The 20,093-nt window shown below is 35.6% G+C and overlaps 1 protein-coding gene across 1 annotated transcript in view; it reads left to right on the forward strand.

The window, feature by feature from the left end:
• PDE3B (phosphodiesterase 3B) overlaps positions 1–20,093 on the forward strand; it is a 174,824-nt gene that overhangs the window by 132,931 nt on the left and 21,800 nt on the right. Inside the window, exons 6-11 of the mRNA XM_061201481.1 lie at positions 1,335–1,536; positions 2,108–2,184; positions 8,541–8,692; positions 9,770–9,907; positions 10,898–11,009; positions 13,313–13,426. Coding sequence (XP_061057464.1) covers positions 1,335–1,536; positions 2,108–2,184; positions 8,541–8,692; positions 9,770–9,907; positions 10,898–11,009; positions 13,313–13,426 — 795 coding nt within the window. The remainder of the gene's footprint in view (positions 1–1,334; positions 1,537–2,107; positions 2,185–8,540; positions 8,693–9,769; positions 9,908–10,897; positions 11,010–13,312; positions 13,427–20,093) is intronic.

Here is a 20,093-nt window from a genome sequence, read left to right on the forward strand (position 1 = left end):
GGATGTTCATGCATGTGTATATACCTACATACATACGTATATACTTACATACATATACATGGGGTGGGGAGTGATTGATTGATTGATTGACTGATGGGGATTGGCTCACCAGATTGAGAGGGCTGTCAGGTCCAGAATTTTTAGGGCAGGCTGCCAGGCTGGAAATTCTAGCAGGAGTCGATGTTGCAGTTTTGACTCTTAAGGCAGTCTGGAGGGAAAATTCCTTCCTCTTTGGAGGACTTCAGTCTTTTCTCTTAAGGCCATCAACAAATTGGATGAGGCCAGTCCACATTATAAAGGGCAATATGCTTTATTCAGTCTACAGATTTCAACGTTAATCACATCTGAAAAATAACTTCACAGCAACATCTAGACTGGAATTTGACCAAACAACTGGGCATGATAGCCAGGCCAAGTTGACACATAAAATTAACCATCACACACATCTGTAACTATGTCTGAAAATACCATAATACCTTAACAACTGTTATTTGCTTTCCTCTCTGATTCACACTTTACTTGGATCTTTATTTCAAAATAAAGTTTTAAATCCACCTACACCTCTCCAGATATACCCTTAGTTCAAGGCACCCAGCAAAGGCTCTTGAGTAAATCAGTAGGATTAGGGATGTATTTCTGAAGCACTCTTTTTTTTCCCTTATTTTAACACTTAGCACTTGTTTGTATTTTCCACTAGACTTTAGGTTCATTGAGTTGTAGGGATGGCATCTTCTCCATTGTGAAACACTGCACATTTTCCAGCATATAATAGGCTCTCAAATACTTGTTGAATGAATGAATGAGCTGAAAAGATGTGGATTTTTTTCAAGGGATCTGCTGTTGTGTTAATATAATTTTATCATATGCTTAGTTTGCTTAATGCTATCAAGAACTTTGGTTCTTCGATAAAAATGAATTTTATTGTATTGAAAAATATTCAATAAAATTTGGTAAAGATGCTTTTGTTCATGTGGATAATCAAGCTGGTAGGGACACAAAATGTTAAAGACCAATATGAATTAGGAAAATTTGTGCCACACATTATGTACATTTTAGTTATACTTTTAGTATTTACCTACTATGTGCCATCCTGCCACAGGGTGTTTATTCCACAGTCATTGATGATGGCACATATGGTCTATATTCTGCCTGAATTCGTAGAAGTTCTTGAAGATAGCTCCATGTAGAAATCTAGTTTGTCATTTAACTGTAAATACTTTGCTTTCTTTAAAGAAGGAAAACGCTCTTTATAAACACCCAAACACAGACAATAAACACGTACATATCAGTACATACATACATACATATCTCTTTCTTCTCTTTCAATTTTTTAGGTGCTTTACCCGGCCTGAATTCTCCCAGTCATGGACCAATGTCTGCTGGCTCTCCAACTAACCGATCGCCTATAGAATTTCCTGACACTGCTGATTTTCTTACTAAGCCAAGTGTTATTTTACACAGATCTCTGAGCAATGCACCCAATTCACCAGATTTTTATCAGCAACTTAGAAATTCTGATAGCAATTTATGTAACAGGTAAGTTTCCCAAGTGTTTACTATTTGTTTCAAAATATAGGTTATTTTAATAAAGTATTACCAGTTTTCTCGTTCTGTATTATAACTAGATGATTAATGAATACTATATCCTCTTCTTCATCTAGTAGTTTTTATTCTAAACAATTTTTTTTTTCATTTCAGTGCCATTATTCATTTCCCAGCTAAATGATCTCCATCTGAAGTGAAATATAGTGGTGTTTTATCCATCATAAGATATCAGTAAATGTATGAGAATTATTTTAGTATGTACTAATTTAGTACCTATTTACAGTACCCAGTTCACATGGTGTTTGTTCTCATTTCTGCTTTGATGGTAATAAGTGTTTACCTCAGATCTCAGTGTTACTTCCAAAATATGTTATTTCCTTCATAAGGACACAGGTGCTTTCTAAGATAAAGCCTGTTAAGTTTATAGAGAGATTGGAATATTAGGATATTTTGCAGTTCGGATCTTGCAGTTAAAAAATAACCAGATTTTCTGATTGTATTTAGGTAAAAAAATTTTGCCTCACTTATCATATACACATATTTATCTGTTTTATTTTATAAGCTGTGGACATCAAATATTGAAATATGCTTCAGCATCTGAACCAGAGTCTGGTACAGACTGCCACAGGGAAAAGTCAGGTGAGACTGCAAAAGTCATGTGTGTTTAAATTTAAGAACAATTTCTTACATTGTTTTTTAAAATGAATAAATGAATGAGTTTTTTAGTTTATCCATCTTTAAAATGAAGATTATAATCTTTTTTACTTCACAGCGGAGTTATTAGCAAATTATAAATAATAGATGGTGAAAGTATTTTGAAGAGTAAAAATGTGCTGTACGAATGAATATAGTCTTATGTTACGGCTAGGGTTCATAAGTAGTGAAATTAACTATATTAACCTCGAAATTTAAATTGCATAATCTTAGCTCAAAAGGGTTTGCATACATTTTTAAATAATTACACAAAGGAGTTGTTTTAAAATTTAGTTAATTATGTTATTCTGAAACATGCCCTCAAACAAGAAATATTGTTAGTGATAAAGTTATAGTTGTTTTATAACTTTAAAACATTGATGATTCAAGTGTCCACTAATAGTTAACTAGGTAACTCAGACCATCATATCCCCTGAAGGTAGCTAGAAAAATTACAAGTCATTAACAACAACAAAAAAATCTGCTTGAAGCCATTGAAGAACTAACAAGCTGCTCAGAATTTCCAGTATAAGACCTGGAGGAGGACAGAAATTCAAGAAAGTGAGTCTCAAGTTTGGGGCTACAAAAGGGTGTTCGCTGCTTCCAGAGGGGCCAGTAACTGATAGAATGAGCAGTCCCTTTTGGTAGCTCCACGGGACTAGGGAGATAAAGATTGGAATTGAAGGCTTGCCGTGGTAGGAATAACTTGCTAAACTCAGCAGTACTGCATCCTAAGAATAAAGGTAAACCAGAAATAGGCCCTTTCAGGGGTTATAGGTGCATATCAATCCCTTCACATACTTTAAAATTCACCCTTTTATAGTGTACAATTTAATAGTTTTGGGGTTTTACATTTTAAAGGACTAAAAAACAACAAGAAAGAAGACCAATCCTTCACAAACTTCCAAAAAATAGGAGGGCAAACTTCCCAACTCATTCTATAAATGACACCAGTATTACTCTGATACCATAAGCAAACAAAGGCATCACAAGAAAATAAAACTATAGACCAACATTTCCAATATCCTTAACAAAATACTAGCACACTGAATCTAGCAACAGATAAAATGTCATACCATGACCGATTGGTATTTATGCCAGGATGCAAGGGTGGTTTAGCATTTGAAAATTAATCAATGTAATACACCCCATTAAAGAGGGGGAAAAATCACGATAATCTATCTAGATGCAGAAAAAGCATTTGACAAAATCCAACACTCTTTCATGATGAAAACACTCAAACCAGTAATATCAGAGAAGTCCTTCAATCTGATAAAGGGCATCTTTGAAACAAACACAGAGCTAACATCATCCTTACTGGAGGAGGACTGATGCTTTCCCCCTAAGATCAAGAATAAGAGAAGGGACATGACTCTTTTTGAAGTTTTTTACAATAGCCAGGACATGGAAGCAACCTAAGTGTCCATCGACAGATGAATGGATAAAGAATATGTGGCACATATATACAATGGAATATTACTCAGCCATAAAAAGAAACGAAATTGAGTTATTTGTAGTGAGGTGGATGGAACTAGAGTCTGTCATACAGAGTGAAGTAAGTCAGAAAGAGAAAAACAAATACCGTATGCTAACACATATATATGGAATCTAAAAAAAAAAAAAAAGAAATGGTTCTGAAGAACCTAGGGGCAGGACAGGAATAAAGACGCAGAGTAGAGAATGGACTTGAGGACATGGGGAAGAGGAAGCTGAGACAAAGTGAGAGAGTGGCACTGACATATATACACTACCAAATGTAAAATAGATAGCTAGTGGGAAGCAGCTGCATAGCACAGGGAGATCAGCTCGGTGCTTTGTGACCACCTAGAGGGGTGGGATAGGGAGGGTGGGAGGGAGAAGCAAGAGGGAGGGGATACGGGGATATATGTATATGTATAGCTGATTCACTTTGTTATACAGCAGCAACTAACACAACAATGTAAAGCAATTATACTCCAATAAAGATGTTAAAAAAAAAAAGAATAAGAGAAGGATTTTTGCTTTCAGCACTTGTATTCAATATTGTACTGGAGGCTCTAGCCAGGAAAATTTCTAGAAAGATAAAAAAATAAAGATACCTGAGTGGAAATAAAGAAATAAAACTGTCCTTATTCACAGATCATTTGTAGAAAATTCCAAATACACACACACACACACACACACACACACACACACACACACACACACAATTATTAGAACCAATAAATAAGTTTAGCAAAGTCACAAGATCAAAGTACAAAATCAATTGTATTTCTATATACCAGAAATGAACCATCAAAAATTGAAATTTAGAAAATGTTTCCATTCATAATAGTATCAAAAAGAATAAAGTTAGGATAAATTTAACAAAAGAAGTAGGAGATCTATAAACTGAAATCTATAAAACATTGTTGAGAAAATTAAAGAAAGTCTAAATAAATTGAGAGGCATTGCATAGCAAACAGATTGGGAAACTCAGTACTGTCAACAGGCTATTCTTCCAAATTGATCTGTAAGTTCATTGCAATTCTGATCAAATTCCAGTAGGCTTATTTTGGTAGAAATTGACAAATTGGTGTTAAAATTTACATGGAAATACAAATGGCCTAAAATAGCCAAAACAATTTGGAAAAATAACAAATTTGGAGGACTGACACTACCTGATTTCAAAACTTATTTCCACTTCAAAAGACACCAATAAGAAAATCAAAGACAAACCACAGACTGGGAGAAAATATTTGCAAATTATACATCTGATAAAGGTCTTATATCCATGATATATAACTCTTTAACTCAATAGTAAGTCAACCAACTCAATTAAAACACAGGCAAAGATTTTAGATATTTTTGTGAAAGACTTTTGGTGGAGGATATGAAGGATATAAATGAATGGGTAGTAAACACATGGAAAAATTATTAACATCATTAGTCATTAGGGAAATGCAGATTAATACTACCAAAAAGACAGACAATACCAAGTGTTGGCAGGGATGCAGAGAAATTTGAACTTGTGCATTGCTGATGGGAATGTAAAATGGTAAACCCACTTTGGAAAACATTTTGACAGTTTCTTTAAAAGGTAGACATGGAGACTTCCCTGGTGGTCCAGTGGTTAAGACTCTGCCCTTCCACTGCAGGGGGTGTGGGTTCGATCCCTGGTTGGGGAACTAAGATCCCACATGCAGTGTGGTGCAGCCAAAAAACAAAACAAAACAAAAACAAACAAAAAAGTTAGACATAAATTTACCATATTACCCAGCAGTAACATGGATAAGAATTTACTCGGGAGAAAACATATGAGCACTCAAAGACAGCATTATGAATGCTTATGACATCATTATTCATGATAGTGCTAAACTGGAAAAGATCAAAATGTCCATCAACTTGTAAATGAATAAATATCATGTGGTATATTCATACAATGGTATTCTATTTAACAAAAGAACAAACTGCTGATACATGCTACTACGTGGATAAACTTCCAAACATTATTCTAAGTGAAAAAAAACTAAGCTAAAAAGATTATATATTGTTTGATTCTATTTATATGAAATTCTAGAAAAGGCAAATTTATAGAGACAGTAATCAGAATAGCAGTTGCCTGGGGTGAAAATAAGGATGAACTATAAAGAGGCATAAGGGCACTTTTTGAGGTGATGAGAATGTTCTAACACGAGACTGTCATGCATAGAGAACAGACTTGTGGTTCCGAGAGGGAGGGGTTTGGGGGAGACATGCAGTGGGAGGTTTGGGTTAGTAGATGCAAAGTATTATGTATAGAATGGATAAACAACAAGGTCCTACTGTGCAGCACAGAGAACTATATTCAATATCCTGTGATAAACCATGATGGAAAAGAATATTAAAAAAGAATGTAGGACTTCCCTGGCGGTCCAGTGCTTAAGACTCCACACTTCCACTGCAGGGGGCTCGGGTTCGATCCCTGGTCAGGGAACTAAGATTCTGCATGCTGCACAGCGTGGCCAAAAAATAAAAAAATTTAAAAATATAATGTATATATATGTATAACTGAATCACTTTGCTGTACAGCAGAAATTAACACAACATTGTAAATCAACTATACTTCAATAAAAAAAAGACTTTTTTGAATCTAAAGACCAAAGCAATCAGGTGTTTTGAAGATAATGACGATAATAACAAAAATTCTGGGCCAAACAAACAAACAAAAAAACTAGATTGTCATGAATATTGCAGAAGTCTAAATTTACTAAAATTATTGAATTATACACTTACTATGAGTGGGTTTTATGGCATGTAATTATACTCAATAAAGCCTTTTAAAAACCACAACAGATTATTAATTCTCACAGTTCTTTGCATTGACTGGTCTCAGCTGGGAGATTCTCACTTGAGGGCTGTCATGTAATTGCAGTCAGATATTGGCAAGAGTGACAGTCATCCAAAGGACTGATTGGACTGAATTTCCAGGATGTCTCATGTGTCTGCTGGCTATTGACCAGTCCATTTAAATATGACCTCTCTCTGGTCTTCTTCCAACATTTTGGCTGGAGGCCAAAAGTGGAGGCTATGGAAGCTGCCAGTCCAGTTAATGGCTCAACCCAGACCAGACAGAGTTGTCATTTCTGTCATATTCTGTTAATCAGAGCAGTCATGTGGCCTGTCCAGATTCCAGGGGGTTGGGAAATAATGCTCTCTTGATGGACCAATAAGAATACATTTCGAAAGAATGCATGTGGGATAAGAGATAGTACTGTGGACATCTTTGGAGAAGAAATTGCTATATTTATTTCATCTGTTTTTCTTATTATCTGTAAGATACAGTTATTAGGAATTTAGGTCATTAAAAAGTAAATCATGTACTTCAAATGTCAACAACTTTTGGATTGACGGCTATTTTAGAATATAATTGTAGTTAGTGCCTTAACTTACCAAGAACAGTTGAATAATCTGAATTTTTAAATTTTCTTAAAATAAGTGTGTTCATTTGGAAACATTTGAAAAGTAATGTTTTCCAAAGGGTAATACTTCCTGATCATGATCAGTTAATGATTTTTTAGTATATTCAGTGTGTTAGGTTCAGATTTGACTGACAGTTATTGATCACCTATTATGTGTAACAGCTAGTAAAATAGGTGTTATTATCCACATTCTACAGGGGGAAAAGCTTGCCATTATTAAGTACAAAAATCAGGATTTAAACCTAGTTCTTCTGAAAGAACGTCTATATGTGTATAACTGAGTCACTTTGCTGTACAGCAGAGATTGGCACAGCATTGTAAATCAACTAGACTTCAATATAAATAAATAAATTCACCAACCAACCAACCAACCAACCTAGTTCTTCTGAAAGTCAACTCGAATGAGTACTCTTAAAAACACTTTTATTTTAAAAAATCCCTACATATTGAAAAATAAATAAATCCTAGGTTTGTGGCTTGATGAATTTTCATACATCTAATATACATATGTAATCAGCACCCAGATCAACAAACAAACTATTACCAGTACCTCCTCTCATGCCCTGCTTCCAGGAATCTCCCCCAAAGATAATGTTTATCCTGTCTTTCAATACTCATGTGTGTCAATTTTGATATGTTTTTGAACTTTTCATAAAGAGAATTGCAGAGTATATACCTTTGTGTCTGGCTTCCTTCACTTGACATTGTATTTTTAAAAATCATCCATATTGGTGCATGTGATTGTAGTTTCTTCTGTTTGTAGTGTTCAATTGTGTGAATACAGTACAGTTTATTTATTCTACTGTTGATGTGTTTTGGAAAAGTTTCCTGTTTAGCATATTACAAATAGAATGAGTATGAATATTTTTTTGCATATGAATGAATGAAATGTAGCTACCAATGTTGCTTCCCTTTTCCATGTAATTTGGGAAAAAGAGTATTATTAATCACATTGGTAGAGAAATAACTCAATTCATAACATTGTTCTAATTTTTAGATTTGCCTTAATCTCATCCATAATTATGAGTTTAGAATTTTCATATCCAAAACTCAAACGATTTCAGGTATTAGAAGTAGTTTACGTGAAATTGGTTTTAAAAAACTCTCCTATTGAGAGGGACTGACATTTTCAGTTTCTCACTTTTATAATGAATTTCCACCCTCTCTTTCATCCATGAGTAGCTATATCAGGTGAAATATTGCCTGAGCACAAGGTACCTGGGCCAACTGGTCCAGCAAGATACAACTTAATTGTGTCATTAATTTAGATTGAATGCCAGTATGGTTCAATTTATCTGAATACTTTTTACAAATTTTTCTTATAAAACTGTTCATATAGGACATGTTTTATTCTTGTTTATTACTTTAAATACTTTTTGAAAGGTGATGAAGACAATACCGTTTTCTCAAAAGCATCATTCAACCTTACGGAAGCTCAACAAGAAGTGGAAACAGAGAACAGAGACTGCAGAAAATTACTTTGGGAAGGTGATAATCACCTAAAAGAAGAGGCACAGAATGAAGAGCAACCAAATGTAAAAGATAAACTTTCAATATGATTATGTTAAGGTGAAATATATTATTAGTTAGTACTAAGTTTATTATTTTTACCCAGAACAAGGTTTTTAATATAATGATTTTTAAAAAATTTTTACTGAAAAGTCACCATTAACACCTGAAAATAGAGTTTCTTTAAATAAATGAGGAGTTTGGGATTAACATATACATACTACTATATATAAAATAAACAACCAGGACCTACAGTATAGCACAGGGAATGCTACTCAATATCCTGTAATAACCTACATGGGAAAAGAATCTGAAAAAGAATAGATATATGTATATGTATAACTGAATCACTTTGCTGTACACCTGAAACTAACACAACAATGTAAATCAAATATACCCCAATTAAAAACAAAAAAAAGAAAGAAAACCTTGGGTTAAAAATAATTACTTTTAAACTCATCATCCTAGAATAACTAAGTGCGTTCATTTTAAAATGAACACATTTATTTGGTTTTATAGTCAATATATTACTTTCTATGCTGATTTTTTCTTCATTGTATGTGTTAAAATATGAAAAAATAACGTATGTGCATAGTCATTAAAAACAATGAAAATAACCTACTTATAATTGTAGGGGGTTTTTTGTTCTTAATATTTTTTTTGTTCTTAAAGTTCAAAATCTAAGCTTTTTAGGGAAAAAAAATCCATCCATTTCTTTTGGGAAGTTATCCTAGTAATAAATGTCAGTTTAAGGATATGAGTTTCTGTCTCCTTTGATACCTGTAACTTCCAAAATGAAAATAATGGATTTTAGATTTGTGTAGTGTTTTGGAAATATAATAGTTTTATTTATAAAAGTAGTGTAAAGACCAATAAGTTTTTTTATGCCTAGAAGATATGTTTATATTTGTCTGAAGATAACATTCTACAAAGAGAATTAATAGGAAGTACAATTTATATTTGAGAATAACCATTATAGAAAATAATATTGACCATTTTTATAGTGTTCATTTTTAAGTGTTGTCATTTAGCTATGGATTTAACAATATTTATAAAAAGTAAGGTTAAGTTGGTTTGGTTTTTTTTTTCCCCTACATGTACAGATTGAACAAGAAGCATCACGGGACCTGATTTTAATAGAAGATTATGACTCATTAATAGAAAATATGAGTAACTGGAATTTTCAAATTTTTGAACTTGTAGAAAAGATGGGAGAGAAATCAGGAAGGATCCTCAGTCAGGTTTGTTTCAAATCTCTACTGCTTTATTATAAGTTACTTTTTTCTTGAATCTATAAAAAGCAAAATCTAAAGATGTATAATATTGGTTTAGGTACAAGTTCAACATTGTTCATCGAATTATGTTTTTCACAAATGAAATTTTCAATAGAAAATTTGAAAAGAGAAACCTGGATATATAAACCCATATATATAAAAACAAATATTATGTATATAAAGTATTTCATAATTTTATATATATTTATATGAAAAGTAGTTTATTTGCCCATAATAATGGGATTTAATTCACACTAAAGAAGTAATAAAGATTTACTTTTTATTAAATCTTGAGGTTGAAAAGGACATGAAAGGTGATCTAGTTCTTTGGACTGAAACTTATGCTTCATCTTTTTCACCGGTCCTCCCTGTGCTTTACCCAAGGCCAAATGGTCCCTTTCATGCTAGAACCATGGAAAAATACTTCCATTTTACCACCCAGACTCAAAGTTCTTCCTGGTGGGTCCACACAGCAGCATCAGATTAACCTTCCTGAAATATTGCTCTCATTAACTCCAAAGTATCTTATTTATGAAATGCGAGAACATAAGGATAAATTATGTGGAGGACACACAATTTATCACACTGAATTCTTTAGGGACAGAAATGTGATAAATATATTGTTCTGACTTCTTTTAACACCTAGGACTAGAATAGAATACAATTCATATGCCTTTCAATAAATTGTGAATGAAAAGCTAAAGGGAAGAGTGGAAAAATTTCAAAACTGGGACATGATATGATCATCATTCTTTGGTTTTCAAGGGCTTTAGGGAGGTATCTTCCTTTTTCATATTTCGGAAAGAATTCACTGTAGGGAAGTTTTTAATAAATTATTTAAGTTAAAGGCATATACATGGTTAACTTTCCCAAATGCAAATCACAAAAACATATTATATTTCACTAGAAATAGAAATTCCGATTTTTAAAGCGAACTTTCTTTTAATTGACATTTAGGTTATGTATACCCTATTTCAAGACACTGGCTTATTGGAGATATTTAAAATTCCTACTCTACAATTCATGAACTACTTTCGTGCATTAGAAAATGGTTATCGAGACATTCCTTGTAAGTATTAAAATATATTATTTAAGTTGAAATAATACTGGTTTTGAAATTCTTTATAAATTCCCTTCAGATGGTCCCTTAAACACTTTTAAAATTGCATGTTTGGAAAAGTTGGAAAATAGTAATTTAAAAAGAAAATCTACATCCTCCTACCCAGAGTTAACTGACTACTTGTTAACATTTTGGTAGGGGACTTCCTTGGCGGACCGGTGGTTAATACTCCATGCTCCCAATGCATGGGGTTTGGTTTCGATCCCCGGTCAGGGAACTAAGATCCCACAGGCCGTGCGGTGCAGCCAAAAAATTAAAAACAAAAACCAAAAAAACCCACTTTGGTATATATCCTTCAAGACTTTTTCTTATACATACTTATTTTTTATGAAGTGAATCATAATATTAATACCTATTTATAATCTGCTTTTTCATGTAATATAGTATACATCTCTCTGTTAACAATATGAGTACCTTTTCAAATGTTTGGTAATTTTAAGTCATGACTTTCATAAATTTCTTTACTTTAAAATGTTTAAAATTTATCCATAGAATTTGTTTTTTAACTGTGTCCTGATTTGTGGAATAATTTTGTTTGTTTGTTTTTTGGCCGCATGGCTTGTGGGATCTTAGTTCCCCGACCAGGGATTGACCTTGGCCCTTGGCAGTGAGAGCACGGAGTTCTAACCACTGGACCGCCAGGGAATTCCCTGTGGAATAATTTTTAATGGCGGTTTGATTTTATGATACAATAGAATTTTAATTTTATATTAGGAAAAGGTACAATTTTCTTTATGTGTTGATTCATTCTACAGTTAACCTCCAGGTGGACACACTTTTGGGAAATATAGAGAGAGCAAATTATTCTTAAATTGGCCTCATAAATAATGGTGATGCTTAATAATTTAATGTGTGTTATATGTACTATAATTACCACTTACAAAGTAGGCATTTTGAAAAGTGGCTGAATTTTATAAATGGAATAAAGTGATATTTTAAGGTGGACTTCAAGGGCAGGGGAAAGGTAAAAAGAAAGCCATGGTGGGGAGTCTTCACGGTCACCTCCAATTAGGATATATTGGTTAAGACAAGAGTCTCTGGGGAATTCCCCGGCAGTCCAGTGGTTAGGACTCTGTGTTTCCATTGCAGGGGGCACAGGTTTGATCCCTGGTCAGGGAACTAAGATCCCACGTGCCGCGCTGAGCAGCCAAAAAAAAAAAAAGAGTCACTGGGACCTAACTTTTCTAAATTTTAGTTTCCAAATTTATAAATGGGAATAACAATAGTACCTACCCCATAGGTAGTGATAATAATGTAAAGCACATATCAAAATTCATGGCACATGGTAAATGGTCAATAAAAGGTCATGATTGTATTAATAATAAGCTCCTAGTGGGTTGACATCATATCTATAGTCTAAACATTCAGTATTGTATCATTTGCTAATGCTACATGGAAGGTACACATTAAATATTTGTTGAAACATCAGCTATGACTATAATCATTAGATTCACAAAGGCTATCTCATTTAATCTTTGTTGGAAAGGTTGTATTATCTACCTTTTACAGGTGAGAAGTAAAAATTCAGAAGGATCTTTCCCAAGATCATAAAACTGGAAACAGCAAAGCTGGGTTTCACTTGTAGGTCTTGCCTTTTCACATAGTGGTATTTCAGTAAACCAGTGTTTTATTGATCATGTATTACATGTCAGACACTATTCTGGATGTTTATATAAAGGTATATACCTTTTAACATGTAATCCTTATAGCAAGCCTGAGAGAGAGTTATTTCTTATCTATTGGCGAGGCGGCTGTCCAAGTATCCAGAATTTTTAACTGTTCTATGTGCCTTTGTGCAGAAATTGTTTTGTTTGCAAACATGGGTCTCCATAACCGAGACACTATATGCATATTTTTAAAAGCCACAAAAAAGCAACCGTAGGGATTTCCCTGGCACTTTCACTGCAGGGACCCACCCTAGTATGGGAACTAAGATCCCGCAAGCCTCGCAGACTGGCCAGAAAAAAAAAAAAAAAAGCAACCGTAAGTAAATTAGCCCTGGTAATGCTGCCTTTTCTTTGACCCCTTTACTGTGTTTTCATAGTATATGTGAAAGTTTTTAAAAGAAAACTTTTTAACACATCAAGAAACTTTTACAAAATAAGATGAAACAAAAACATAATTGTTGGAAATTATTCTAAGCCATATATTGTATTTATGAGGATACAGTATGACTAGAAAGTACTTTTTAAAATGTCCTATGTTAAAAATAACAGAATGATCATTTTTATAAAACATTTTGGTGACTTTAGATCACAATCGTATACATGCCACAGATGTCCTGCATGCTGTTTGGTATCTCACAACACGGCCAATTCCTGGCTTACAGCAGATCCACAATGATCATGGAGCGGGAAATGAAACAGGTACTTCCTTCTATAAATATTTCCTTTAATTATTTGATTAGGAATAATAAATCAAACTATCTCATTTCATTATCTCTGTTCTCTTAAAAGTTTTATTAAGTAAACTTTGGTATATATAAAGGACTATGTAAAATTTGAAGAATAATGACATGCAAATTAGGAAACCCACTACCCATCTTAAAAGTGAGGTTAAGATTCAGTACTACTCAATCTACCATGTTTCTTTTCTGTGTCCCACAGTGCTGCTTTCTTCACTGAGGTAGCCAATATCCTGAATATTATGATAATCATTTCTTTGCTTTTCTTTCAATTCTTAGTTTTTTTGTTTTAGGTGTATCATGTAAATTTAAAATATATGACATTCCCAACAAAAGTGGACATGTTTAAAATCTTCACATAAGTATTTAAATAATGATATTTAAAAACTTGTTAACATTCAAATTTTGTTTCCTCGTAAATGTAACTATTTATACAAATATAATGAATTATAACATTCATGGCTCTCTTATTCTAGTTTATAAAAGAGGGGAGACGGGAATTACCGGTGGTCTAGTGGTTAGGGTCTGGCACTTTCACTGCCGTGGCCTGGGTTCAATCCCTGGTGGGGGAACTGAGATCCCAAAAGCTGTGTGGCCAAAATGTTTAAAAATTAAAAAAAAGAAAAGAGGAGAAATGCTCCAATAAAATACACACACACGCACACACACACACACACACACACACAAATCAGGACAGAATTTGCTCAGTTACAAATGCCTGAAAAATATTACCATACTAATCAGTGTAAATGTGATATAGTCTTAGCCACTGCTTTACATTCTTTGGTGGTTTAAAGTACTGCCATTGTTTGATTGATGGATTTGCCTTACGTCACTGGTTCATTTTTGTCTGCCATCCATACTCTTTCGTAGAGCTCTTCCTTCCTTCCAGTAGTTCTGTGCTTCCATCAGAGATCATTTTCTTCAGCCTTTTTGCTTGTAGATGTATTTTTAAATTTATTTATTTATTTATTTATTTATTTATTTATTTAGGCTGCGTCGGGTCTTCATTGCTGCACGCTGGCTTTCTCTTGTTGGGGCAAGCAGGGGCTACTCTTCGTTGTGGTGCACGGGCTTCTCATTGCGGCGGCTTCTCTTGTTGTTGAGCACGGGCTCTAGCCGTGCAGGCTTCAGCAGTTGTGGCACGCGGGCTCAGTAGTTGCGGCTCGCGGGCTCTAGAGCGCAGGCTCGGTAGTTGTGGCGCACGGGCTTAGTTGCTCCACAGCATGTGGGATCTTCCCAGACCAGGGCTCAAACCCACGTCCCCTGCTTTGGCAGGTGGATTCTTAACCACTGCGCCACCAGGGAAGTCCCTATAGATGTATTTATTTTGTCTTAGAATAATGTTTTCTTATTTCAGCACATTTGTAGATACCTCTGGGTTCATCTTCTGACTTATATAGTTTCTGTTGACAAATCAGCCATAAGTCTTATTTCTCCTTAAAAGTATTATGTCCCTTTTCTCTTTGCTATTGGTTTTTAACATTTTGACTATGATGCACTCAGATGATATTCTTTGTATTCATCCTATTTGGGGTTCACTGAACTTCTAGAATATATTGATTAATATCTTTTGTTTTCTATCACGCTCTTCAAAATTCTTCCAGCCTTCTCCCACTGCCCAATTCCAAAGCTGTTTTCACATTTTTAGGTATTTGTTACAGCAACACCCTACTTCCAAGTGCCAAAATCTGTATTAGTTTCCTATTGCTGCTGTAACAAATTACCACAGACTTAGTGGCTTAAAACAATACAAATTTGGGGAATTCCGTGGCGGTCCAGTGGTTAGGACTCCACACTCCCAGTGCAGGGGGCATGAGTTCGATCCCTGGTTGGGGAACTAAGATCCTACATGCCGCATGGCGTGGAATGGTGCCTTGCCCCCTCCAACTTCTACAAGCCACCTGCATTCCATGGCCCATGGCCCCTTCTTCAAAGACATCAGTGTTGTATCTTTAAGTCTGTCTCAGACCCTGACCTTTTCATCCTTCAAAAGAATTAGCAAAAAGTGGTACAGCTACAATGTTGGTTTTCTGTCCAGAGTACACATTCCTGACAGTGAATCTCCTACTTTTAATATTTTTTGCAGTCTGAACAGGTTGAGAATTTCCCAAATTATCAAGTCCTGGACCCGTTTTGCTTAACAGTTCTCCCTCATTTTTCTCTTGCATTTTATTTCAAACAGTAAGAAACCTGGCTATATATCTTTAATACTTTCCTTGGAAATCTCCTCAGCTAAATATCTAAGTTCATTGTTTACAAGTTTTGTATTCCACATATGCAGCACACAATTCGACTAAGCTTTCTGCTGCTATATTGACAATGATCCCCTTTCCTCTAGTTTCCAATTATGGGCTCATCTGAGCCCTCACTGGCAGTGTCCTTGACAGCAGTTTTCTACCACCAGCCTGTTCAAGATGATTTAAGTATTCTCTAAGGCAATGCCTGTTTTCTCTTCCATGCACTTCACTTCCTCCTGAGTTCTTACTAGCAGTGCTATAAGTCCTTATACACAATATTATGGAATCAAGTATGTGTAGAAGACAAAGCTTTCTTTGGGAGACCAAGTAGCTGTTGAAATGTAAAATTGTGGTAGAAACAAAGACTATAAGGACTATGGGACGCGCTGCCTTATTCTGATTGCAATGGAGAATAGAAAAAAAAATGACACCAAAAGTATAAGCAACAAAAGCGAAAAAAAACAAGTGTGACTGCATCAAACTAAAAAGCTTCTACACAGCAAAGGAAACAATTTAAAAAATGAAAATACAACCTACAGAATGGTAGAAAATATTTGCAAACCATATACTGGGTAAGGGGTTAATATCCAAAATACATAAAGAACTTGTACAACTCAATAACCAAAAAACAATCCAATTTTTAAAAATGGGCAGAGAAACAAAATAGACATCCAAATGGCCAACAGGTACATGAAAAGGTACTCAGCCTAACTAATCATCAGGGAAATGTAAATCAAAACCACAATGGGATATCACCTCACACTTGTTAGAATGGCAGTCATCAAGAAGACAAGAGGTAAGTCTTGGGCAGGATGTGGATATAAGGGAACACTTGTGCACTGTTGAAGGGAAGGTAAATTGGTTCAGCCACTGTGAACAACAGTATGGAGATTTTGATTCCTCAAAAAAATAAAAATAGAACTATCATATGAAGTAGCAATTTCTGGGTATATATCCAAAGGAAATGAAAACAGAAGTTTAAAGAGATATACACACTCCCATGTTTATTGCATCATTATTCACAATAGCCAAGGCATGGAAATAACTTGTCTGTCAATGGATGAATGGATAAAGAAGGGGTGTGTGTGTGTGTGTGTGTGTGTGTGTGTGTATACACACACAATGGAATATTATTCAGCCATGAGAAAGAAGGAAATCCTGCCATTTTCAACAACACGGATGGGCTTGAGGGCATTATGCTAAATGAAATGTCAGACAAATACTTTATGATATCACTTATATATGGAATCTAAAAATGCTGAACTTGTAAAAACAGGCCATGGGGCTTCCCTGGTGGCGCAGTGGTTGAGAATCTGCCTGCTAATGCAGGGGACACGGGTTCGAGCCCTGGTCTGGGAAGATCCCACATGCCGCGGAGCAACTGGGCCCGTGAGCCACAACTGCTGAGCCTGCGCGTCTGGAGCCTGTGCCCCGCAACGGGAGGGGCCGCGATAGTGAGAGGCCCGCGCACCGCGATGAAGAGTGGCCCCCGCACCACGATGAAGAGTGGCCCCCGCTCGCCGCAACTAGAGAAAGCCCTCGCACAGAAGCGAAGACCCAACACAGCCATAAATAAATAAATAAAAATTTAAAAAAAAAAAAAAAAAAAAAAAAAAACAGGCCATGAGTGAGGGAATTGGGGATACGTTGTTTAAGGGTACAAACTTGGAACTAGTAGATAAACAAGTTCTGGAGAGCTAATGCACAGCATAGTGATTATAGTCAACAGTACTATATTATAAAGCTCCAAGTTGCTGAGAGACTAGATCTTAATTGTTCTCACCACAAAAAAGAAATGATAATTATGTGGTGTAGTGAGGTGTTAGCTAATGCTCCGGGTGGTAATCATATTGCAATATACAAATGTATCAAATCAACACCTTGTATACCTTAAATTTACACAGTGCTTTGTGTCAATTATATTTCAATTAAAAAAAAATGAAATGACACGTTTAGAGTTTTAATGAATGGTTAGAGAACCAGATAGCTAAAAGATTCCTTAATTTTTATAGTAGTAGGATCGTAACTTCTGAAAACATAATCCAAAGTCTGATCCTGAAGTCACCTGAAATACAATTCAAGTTGAGTTCACGGCCTCACTAAGCCTCTTATGTTAGAACTATGGTATCGATTGCGAAAGAAAGGACCCTGATAACCGGAAGGGGAATATTTGAGTAGATTTCAGTAAATCTGATTACCCTGAACCCCTCAAATCTTGCTGTACCTCCCTGCTGAGAAACAATCATTTCTCCTTGTGTTGGTTGCCTGAAGACCTTGTAACAACCTCACCTGAGACTTGTTGGGGAATGTTATTTCACCTCTAAATCCAGTCCCACCACCTCTCATTTCTTTGTGATCCATAATTAAACTCATATCTGCCAGGATCTAAGTCTAAACACCAGAATAATTTCCTAAATTTATATTGGCAGAAACCTGAGGAACATATGTGGGAATGGATTTAAAGTATTACAGCAAGGGAAAGGAAGGTAATGGTTGATCATTCTGAATTTATTGATATAGGTGTACCTACTAGAGATTCTGGATTCAGGGCATTAGCTCGAGTGCTTGGCAGTGGCCCTAACAGTTTGCTCCATTCATTGTCTGAAATCTAGGCATTAAGAGAAATTGAGATGTCACAACTTCCTGATATACTGTGGAGGAGGGAATTCAAAGGCTTACACTGATGGGACGTTGAAATGGGTTGGTCATGTAGTCTTCCCACCCATACCTAACCATGTCCCTCAGAAGTGTCCCCCTTCATCAGTGTTGAGAAATACATTGCAACGCTAACCCCTGGAGGGTAAACTACCACACTGGCCCACCAATCATAGTAGGGGCTTACGGAATTTAGATGATAAAAGGACTTTTGGCCTGGGTCCATCTCATAGTGATAGTTCCCTGAACCCACCCATTTTTGTAATGCACAGTTGGAATAAACATATTTAGCAACTGGCAGAATCCCTCCATTAATTCCTTGATCTCTGCAGAGAGGACCATCATGGTAGGAGGGGTCAAATGAAATCTCCTGAAACTGCCTCATTCTAGCAAAATAGTGAACCAAAGTAGTACCTTATTTCTGGATGGACTGCAAAATTAGTGCCACAATCAAATACTTAATAAATGCAGGAGTGGTGATTTCCATCACATTGCTATTTGACCTGTGGTACTTTAGCTTTTACACAAGATGAATGGATCTTGAAAAATGACGGTGGATTATTCTAAACTTCATCAGGTGGTGACTCCAGTTGTCACAGCTGTTCCAGATATGAATTTTTGAATAAGTCAACCCAACTCATCATGTTTGGTACACAGCTGTTAATCTGGAGAAATGTTTCTTTCTTTATACCTGTTAGCAAAATCCACAAGAAGACATTTACTTTCTCACCTGGCAGGCATAGCAGTACACTTTCATCATCCTAGTTCTGGGCTATGTCAAGTCTCCCATTCTGTTATAATCTAGCCTAGTCCCATAAGGTATCAAAGTGGTCCAGTATAATGACCAGATAATGCTGAATAGCTCTACTGTGCAAGATGTAACAAATATCCTAGATACCTTGATAAGAGTGCCAGAGGAAGAGAAATGAGAGAACTTGCACAGAAATTCAGAGATTTGCTACCTCAGTGAAGTTATTAGGAATCTGGTGGTCTAGGATATGTTGAGGTATCCTCTCCAAGGTTAGGGACAATTATTTTGAATTCTCTACCTAGAGTGCTCTTTGGATTCTAAAGGCAAATTTACAATATCTCAGTACTGCTGCTCCAACCCATGAACTGTAAGGCTATGAATTTTATGTGCAACTCAGAGCAGGAGAATCATGTGAAGCAGTTTCAGGGTAGTGTAAGCTGCTTGGACACTTGGCAATATGACCCTCAACACATCCAGCAGTTTTCAGAGTGTCTTTGGCAGGTAGGGATCCTCTGTGGAGTTATAGAAGATCGCTACAAGGGAATCATAGTATAAATCCTTAGGATTTTGAGGCAGTGCCCATCCTTCTTCCTCGGATAACTGTTCTTTTTGTAAAACAGCTGCTAGATTGTTACTGGGCTCTGATAGAGTTTGAATATTTGACCATGTGCACTAAGTTACCACATGACCTGCCTGTCATAAACTTGGGCCCTCTGACTCTCCTAAAGTTGGCATGTACAGTAGCACTCAATCATCAAGAGGAAATATTAAATACAAGGTTAGTTTTGAGCTGTCCCTGAAGGAACAGGAGACTCCAAATATGAACTCAGATTCCTATGGCAGCTATTGCTAATACATTGGCACTCTTCCTTAATCCATATGGCTTCATGGGGAATTACCCTTGACCAGTTGACTGAAGGAGAAAAGACCTGGTTTATAGATTGGTTTGTCCCACATACCAGTCAGTACCTCCTGAAAGTTGA

This window comes from Eubalaena glacialis, chromosome 10 (assembly GCF_028564815.1).
Source record: "Eubalaena glacialis isolate mEubGla1 chromosome 10, mEubGla1.1.hap2.+ XY, whole genome shotgun sequence".
NCBI lineage: Eukaryota > Metazoa > Chordata > Mammalia > Artiodactyla > Balaenidae > Eubalaena > Eubalaena glacialis.